The 8,461-nt window shown below is 42.4% G+C and overlaps 1 protein-coding gene across 1 annotated transcript; it reads left to right on the top strand.

The window, feature by feature from the left end:
* The first annotated feature begins 4,675 nt into the window (after window positions 1-4,675).
* Window positions 4,676-8,199, top strand: LOC124663867 (myb family transcription factor MPH1-like). Its single transcript, XM_047201521.1, has 4 exons — window positions 4,676-4,961; window positions 5,770-6,018; window positions 6,101-6,213; window positions 7,866-8,199. The coding sequence occupies exons 1-4, from the start codon at window positions 4,838-4,840 to the stop codon at window positions 8,127-8,129; spliced, it is 750 nt and encodes a 249-aa protein (XP_047057477.1). The 5' UTR covers window positions 4,676-4,837; the 3' UTR covers window positions 8,130-8,199.
* Window positions 8,200-8,461: the final 262 nt, after the last annotated feature.

Raw genomic sequence — 8,461 nt, 5'->3', positions numbered from 1 at the left:
AGTACCGGCCAGTTTGGGCCGGTACTACCGGTCCAAGGCGCGCGCGCGAGGCCACCAGGAGGAGGCCACGTGGCCAAGGAGCTCGGTCCGGGGAGGGGGGGGGGGGGCGGAGCCTCCGGCCGGGGTACCGGCCGAGGTACCGCCGGGGCTCCAAACCCCCTGGATCTTTACTGAGCCTCTCGCCGCGCCCCCGGTACCATGGGCGGTACCATGGCCGGAGCCTCCGGCCGTGGCCAGGCCGGCGGTACCGCCCAGGGCCCCCGCTCCCTCTTCTCTTTTCTTTGCTTTCCTCTTCTTCTTCTTATTTCTTTCTTTCTTCTTTCTCTTCTCCTTCTCATTTCTTTCTTTCTTCTTTTCTTTCTTTTCTCTTCCGATATCTTGCATACTCTTCACTCTTTAAGCATCTATATAATGTAATAACCTACAAATCTTATAAACCGAAATGTTCATATATTATCATTGTCATCAACACCAAAACTACATATAAAATGAGATATGATCTTTCAAAGGTGCTGGAAAAAAAAACATCACATATGTTGAGTGTTGACATGGGGAACTCATCAAAACGGATATACACGTTACCTATCGGGAAACTCATGGTGTCGTGCTACTTGTTGAGTGCCCTATCAGGGGCACTCATCGAAGACCCTATCATCAGTGTTTCTCAAGTGTCCACTCAACAAATATTTTAAAACATGAGAAGAGAAAAGTAAGAAGTGAATTTGGCACCAGCAGAACCCCTAGAATGATATGTCTAGCTAGCTAGGGAAAGCATTTCAAAAGGTCGCGTCATTGTTCCTATCTACAATCTAAGCTGAGCCAGGATCGAGTGCATCCGTGAATCTGAATTTCGCTGATCGAGATGTCGACCGATGCAAACCTTTTTTATATTTTCTGAATAATGTGGCCATAAAGTACATAATTCATTTTATATATATCGAAAATGTTGCATTGTATTTGATGGTGACGTCGCTAGCTAGCTAGGTGCAGTAACGCTGATAGGTAATCATGAACTGCTACCTTGACTAATTGGTAGCGTTTTTTTTATCTTGCAATGTTCCAATAGTAGCCACAAGTATAAACTCTTTATTGATAAATTCACATGCGAAGAGGAGAAATTTTGGCAGCACATATATCGATCTGATCATTGGAACTATTCAAGTGATCATAATTATGCGACTTTACCAAAGGTAGGCTATATATATAGAGAAATTTTGGCATTTTATCGGGTGGTCCAACCGATGACCGTTCAAAAAAAGTGAAAATTATAGATAGACATCTCTTTCTCCAATCAATAGAAGGCAACAATTTGATTTATTACCAACTTGAATTCTGCGGTTCTTGATATCGACTTTTCTAGGCGAATATGTTCATTTCTACATGTTTCCACACACGCCTTTTCTCTCGCGCGAGAAGTAGTGTAAGAGTCCAGCAACGGCCACAAAAGTATTTAGTCAAATAGCTAGAATTCCACAGAGTACTTATAGGTTAGTTTCCTATTTCCCTGGAGACACCGGATTGAGTTGGGTTGACTTTTACATTATTCAGCTTCATGTTGATCTACCTGTGAATCAAGTCTACACAGACAATATACATATACGTATCGACGCAGTTAAGTTCACTACAGGAGAGCTCGAGTCTGCCGACGGCCGCCAGCCGTCGGCACAGCAAGAAAGGCCGTCGGCACAGGCTGTGCCGACGGTGACCGTCGGCGTAGCTTCGTCGGCATAGTTCCGGTCGGGGACTGCCCGATCACCGTCGGCACTGGACCGCCGTCGGCACAGATTGTTGTGCCGACGGTATAACCGTCGGCATAGTATTTCAAAATTTTCGATTTTTTTTTAAAAAAAGATTAAAAATATTTTTTTGAAAAAATATTTTTTTTTATTTTTTTTCAATTTTCTTCTTATTCTTCTTTACTTGTTAATCTTTCACAATCACACTTACACTTAGTACATCTAATCTTAGGTCAAATTGCACTTGTATTCAAACTTTCCAGTTGGTCACCCATCCTCACACTACTCCTGCCCCAGCAGGCTTAACTTCTTGGTTCTCTTCGCATGAGCTTCCATGAAAGAAATGACGCCCTTGTTGTTAATACTATCATATCAATCATATTAACCCTTTGACCGTGCTGCCACATCTCTATATTTTTGAATTCTAAACAATTACTTAAGTAAACAACAATGAATATATATAAATAATAATAATATAGAATTTGAAAAACAATTAAATGATTTAATTTTTGTCTTTTTATTTAATATGGAATAATTAATATCAGTAAATATGAATTTGGCAAATAATATGTCTAAATTGATCAGAAAAATAAGAGGAATACAAATATGACATCCATATCATATTTTGAACCTACAATTTGATTTACCCAAAAATCATGAGCAATAGATCAAGTACCTCCAGAAATTCCGAAAAAAATGTTTTTAGTTCTACGACGCATTATTATATGTGCTAATTTTTGTCCGTTTAGTTTGTTCGCGAATGGGTGCACCCGCACACCCGGTAGGGCGATACCGCATGTCCCGAGGATCCTGTTTTGGCCAGATGGCAATTTGAACGAAGTCAAAAAATCTCACGGAGCTGCGTGGTGTTATTTTATATGTCATGGTAACTATTCCGTTTGTCAAAACTGGGATACGGCAATTATTTTGAAAAAACCTTCACGAAAAGGGCTATCATGTCCGGAGTTCTATGGATTTCAGGGGAAATGAGGTGGGAAACGGCCTCGGCATGCCATAGTTTCCCAAAACAAGGTCATATTTGGCACGTGTGTGGGCCCTAGGATGGAAAGCGAGACCCCGGGTGCGGATTTCTAATCCGACCCACATGCGACCATCTTTTCATTTTTAGCGTGCCCAAACGGTTTTTATTTGTGAAGCAGCTACATGTGGCGCATTTTAGTATGACATGAAACCTCCGTGCGATGATAGTAGACCACCTACGCACCACCTATCACATGACATGTGCACGCATTAGCTTTTTGGGAACTCATGCGGCTTTCGGCGATGTCCCGCCGAATCCGCTGGAAACTGATAGGATTTGAACTAGGGCTCAACTATCCGTCGCTCCAGAAATTCTGGAAAAAATGTTTTTAGTTCTACGACACATCATTATATGTGCTAATTTTTGTCCGTTTAGTTTTTTCGCGAATGGGTGCACCCGCACGCCCGGTACGGCGATACCGCAGGTCCCGAGGGGCTGTTTTGGCCAGATGGCAATTTGAGCGAAGTCAAAAAATCTCACGGAGCCGCGTAGCGTCATTTTATATATCATAGTAACTATTCCGTTTGTCAAAACTAGGATGTGGCAATTATTTTGGAAAACCCTTCACGAAAAGAGCTATCACGTTCGGAGTTTTATGGATTTCAGGGGAAATAAGGTGGGAAACGGCCTCGACATGGCATAATTTTCCGAAACGAGGTCATATTTGGCACGTGTGCGGGCTCTAGGATGGTAAGCAATACCCCGGACGCGGATTTCTAATCCGACCCACGAGCGACCATTTTTTCATTTTTGGCGTGTGTGAAAGCCATGAAACCTCGAACATTATAGCTCATTTATAAGAAAATTTATTTAGGTATTTGAAATATTCCATTTTTTATATTTTTCTATGATAGATCTTTTTTTTCTGCAAAATTTGATATATTATACTTATTTTTCTCAGTTAGAATGATTTAGTTATGCTTTTTGGAAGACTGCCGTTGAGAAATAGGAAAAAGCTATGCCGATGGTTTAGTGGGAAAAAAAAGAAAAAAAAAAGTTGTGCCGACGGCCAGACTGGTCCTGTGCCGACGGCCAGAACTGTGCCGACGGTGACCGTCGGCACCTCCAGCCTGTACCGACGGCCAATTTAACGCCGACGGTCATCCTCGTCGCCGCGCTTCGGAGGCTACTGTGCCGACGGCCCCGACATTTGGCCGTCGGCACATCGCCTGGCCGTCGGCGTACGACAATTCTCCCGTAGTGTGGTATACATACTACTCTCGTTCAGTAATATACAACCTTTTACTAGCTTTTTTTGTTAATGCATGCAACTAGACGCATTTTAGGGTAGGTTTACTCGTTTTGATCCTATCTAGTCCACTTCAAAATATTCAAAAGATTATAGAGAAATGAACAGACGAAGTAGTAGTTTTCATAAATATTGTCAAACCTAGCGACAGAGACGGTGACATATAATCAGTGTTGCGATGTTGAACAAGTTGAATTGAATCACATACGAAATGGACACCATTTTCGTTTTTGTCAAACAGGTGAACTGTTCATATTGCTGTCACTGTACAGCAACAGACCCACAGCTTTGAAGGAAGAGACCCGGACAAAGGAATTAATGATGTGAGCTTGATGGATGGATCATATCCGTTCGTATACTTGTGATTAATATATACTTACGTGTGAAGGAATGAACTTGGATGTCTCGTGGATATGGGCAGGATGCCAACTTCTTCTCGAATTCGAGCTTGTGTTCGCTAGCTTGGCTACCTTTCTGAGAGCAAGTGAGTATGTTTGACTGGACTAGGTCAGAGAAGTCACCCATCTCTCTCACTCCCTCTCTGATCACACACATTCTATCGGGCACATATATAGTACGTCTGTGCACGTACGTACGGTAAGCAACAAACATGTACTTTAAAAATAGTACTCCTAGCTAAGAGTTCATCACTGTTTTGACAAACTAAACTTCTCTCTCTCTCTCTCCCCCTGGGAACCTCCTCCCTCCCTCTCCCTCTCTGGCTCTCTTTACATATATATGTACTTGATTCTGAGAAGGATCAGTCAAAGTGTGTGAACCAGAAGCTCTAGCTGCAAGGAGAGAGGAAATATGAGAGGATTTGAGAGGAGAGGCGTCCGGCAGTACAACAGGTCCGACGAGCCGAGGATGCGGTGGACGGAGGAGCTGCACCGGCAGTTCATTGAGGCCGTAGACTGCCTCGGCGGCGCTGATGGTGAGTTCTTGCCTCCCTCTCTCTCATGGAATCTCGCATGTACTCTTTCTCTCTCTGTGCATGCTTGCATACCGGCATACTGGCTAAGGGCTTGTGATACAAAGCATTTACAAAGGAATTTTGTAGGATTCTTACCTATTAAATAAAGTCATCCAATTTACAAATTTACTGCTCTCCCTATTATGGGAAAAGCTTTAACCACTAATTTAATCAATAAAAATATGAAATATATGCCACACAAGTTATATCATTGGATTCATTTAAAAAAATCAATGGTATAACTCTTATCTCATGAATTTCATATTTTATTGACCAAACTAATGGTCAATTTATTTTCTTAAAATATGTGAAGGCCTAAGAGGCCAGTATGGAGGGAGTAAGAAAGTTTCACCGTGATGTATCTCCTTTGCCAAATTCAAATTCCTACATGGTGGAGGTTTACACGGTGACGATGGGAGAGCGATTAAAGATTCGTTTCATAATTAAATATTCCAAATAATTATCTCTATATGTTGCTCCTTTTTCGTGTGTTTCTATGCATGGGTCCATTTATCTATGAATGCTTCTGCCTTTTGTCGAAAAACATGTCTTAGTTCTTCAATGAGAATTTCTTCAGCCCCGATCCATTTAGAAAAGTACAAATTGAGAGTTAGGAAACCACGGAAGTATATATGTGTTCTTCTTCTCGGCGTCGGTGTTGCATTTTTGCAATCAATGGGAGATTTCATGTCGTTTTACCAGAATAGATATCATTGCAAATGATATCTAGTACTGACACATATATTCTCTTCGCAAATCTTGTGTGCAGAGGCAACTCCGAAGCGGATTCTTCAGCTGATGGGCTTGAAGGGAGTCAGCATATCCCACATCAAGAGCCATCTTCAGATGTATAGATCAAGCTCTAGCTCTAGCAACAACAACAGTCCACCCAATGAGCCCCTGGATCGTCGGGAAGATCACTGCGCTGATGGGGACAGCACGGCGGCAGTGGTCCCAGACCAGATCAACGCTTGTTACGCCTTTCCTCGCCACGGCGTCCACCACTCCTCGTATCCGTAAAAAATGTGAGTGTCAAAATAGATTATCAATCCAGTTCTAGGTTTTTCCCACATGTATAGCTGTGTTATTGAACATGGTAGTTGGATCGCTGTGCAGACCACCGTCGATCGAAGAAGTTCTCAGTACCTGGGAGGAGAGTAAAGGGCGTCTTCCATGTAAATCCAGCAACAACATACTGATTACAGCACGGAAGGTAATACTAGCAATGTAGTATACTTCTTTTTCTCGCTAGAGACAAACATGAATTAAACATAGTACGTACATCGATCGGTAGGGAGCTGCAACTATAAAAATCTATGAACAAATCCAGATTCAAGAGGAAGCAAAGGTTGCTCAATCCATCATCCTTCTTTAGCGCCCTTCATAGTTTCATATATGCGTTTTGTTTCTTCTCTAGCTCACAAACAATCTTCCACCTCACTCCCCTCACCTTCCCGCTGGGGTGCTTTCAAAGCATGAAGAAAATGGAGCAAGGTTTCTTATGGGTGGGCACAAGAGAAATATCCGGCGGAAAATGCAAGATCAACTGGGAGGCGGTTTGCATGCCCAAACACCTTGGAGGCTAGGGGATTCTTTACCTCAATTTTTTTTTGCACGTGTCATACGTTTTAGATGGCCTCGGTATGAATTGGGCAACCCCCATGGGTGGGGATGTGAAACTCTTGTTATGAGGTGGATATGGAGCTCTTTTATGTTGCTACCAAAATCACCTTCGGTAATGGGAGAATTTCCCCTTTCTGGGGTCTCCTTGGATTAACGAAATAAGCCCCAAAGATATTTCCCCTCTTGTGTTCGAAGCTTCCACTTGCAAAAAATGGAAAGTCAGGCAAGCCATGCATAACAATATGCTTGGATTTATAAGATCAAGATGGACATGAATCTAACTATCCCACTCATTCAACAATACATCTGAGTATGGCCGCAGCTCAATACCATCTATCTTAGAGAGGATCTAGAGGACACGATTTGTGGACTCTCACTTCTTGTGGGGAGTATTCTTCGTCTTCGACCTACAAGGCGCAATTTATGGCCCCACGAATTCTTTCATGGATAAGATGGTGTGGAATAATTGGGCTCCATCAAAGATAAAATTATTAGCTTGCCTAACCACTCAAAATAGTATATGGACAGCGGGCTGCCTTGAGAAGAGAGGATGGACTAATTGCAGCCTTTGTCCTCTTTACAAGGAAACCTAAGAGACGAGGGTGCACCTCTTCTCCCATTGTCTATACACCAAGCGCCTATGGAGCCTGGTGAAAGATTTGCTAGGGCAACGTGCTATTCGGATCCATGAGTGGTCCATTGAACTCTCCACTACGTCAAATAGGAAGTCAGTGGCATCGTTAACCATGCTCATTACTTCGACAATATGGAAAGAAAGAAACGCAAGGGTTTTTTCAAAACAAGTCCACTTTGCTGTCTATTCTACATGAGATCATTAAGAGAAAGTCTAGGCTTTGGGTCACCGCAGGTGCCAAAAATTTGATTATTGTAATGTCAGGAGAGAAATCCCTTTTTTTGTAACTTTTGTAACGCACTTTGTCATGTCATGACACTTGTTCTCAAATAATGGAATGAGGTAAATGTTTTGCCTCCATTTCAAAAAAATGTTATCTAGCTAGAAGCTTCAGTTTTTGCAATCTTAATTAGTTCGCTAGGTGTCATCCACGCACCAGACTCGGTCAATCTATGTTTGCCATATACTAACTGTCGTGTATTGACTGACCATGGGATATATGCTCTTGTAAACCAAGATTCTTAATTAGTAGGATTAGTGTATTAGTAGTGAAACTTATGAATTAACCTTGTTGAGTGCTGACATGGCTTACTATGTATGCATTGCAGGAAATCGTCTGGCCATCTCAGTGTAGCAATACACTTCAAACCAAGAATTGGACGGCTACAGGGTGTGACCTGACGTTGTCGGTCGGGAGACAGTGGGAGGAGGAGGTTGTTGCGACGAGCAGCAACGGCAACGACAGAACCACGAAAATCGAGGAGGCCGCGCCGCCGGCAAGGGATCGAGCCGGTCTAAACCTTGATCTTAATCTCAACTTCAACTTCAACCTCTCCGTCCCATCTTCTTCTTGGCTCACCCAACATTATTGATGTATGGAGGTAACCAATATGATAACTAGATCCGTCTAGATATGTAGATTGGCTCACCAACTGCGCAATGTATGCCCTCGACTTCTTTTATGTCACAGTTAATTGGAGCATAATAAGATGATTATTTGAGCTCTTAGATGTCACATTTCGTTGATGTTTCATTTTTTGCATTCATTGTGCTAATGCAATTATTTGATGTTACAGATTAAGTATACCCATGACAAGTATGCCCATGGCCGAAGGCATACTTTTTACTTTCCACAATTGTTGGGACTTTCTCAAGGGTCATTTGAAATGGGAGTCGAGGAATAATGAGGATCCACCAAATAAGC

This window comes from Lolium rigidum, chromosome 1 (assembly GCF_022539505.1).
Source record: "Lolium rigidum isolate FL_2022 chromosome 1, APGP_CSIRO_Lrig_0.1, whole genome shotgun sequence".
Classification (NCBI taxonomy): Eukaryota; Viridiplantae; Streptophyta; class Magnoliopsida; order Poales; family Poaceae; genus Lolium; species Lolium rigidum.
Note: the sequence above shows the minus strand (reverse complement) of the source record. Positions and strands in the feature narration are given on the sequence as shown.

Bases quoted from the DNA above. Each gene is read 5' to 3' on its own strand.
- LOC124663867 (XM_047201521.1), top strand. From the start codon at position 4,838: ATGAGAGGATTTGAGAGGAGAGGCGTCCGGCAGTACAACAGGTCCGAC. The intron at 6,019-6,100 runs AAAAAATGTGAG...TGAACATGGTAG, and splicing joins CCACCACTCCTCGTATCCGT to TTGGATCGCTGTGCAGACCA. The intron at 6,214-7,865 runs GTAATACTAGCA...TATGCATTGCAG, and splicing joins TACTGATTACAGCACGGAAG to GAAATCGTCTGGCCATCTCA.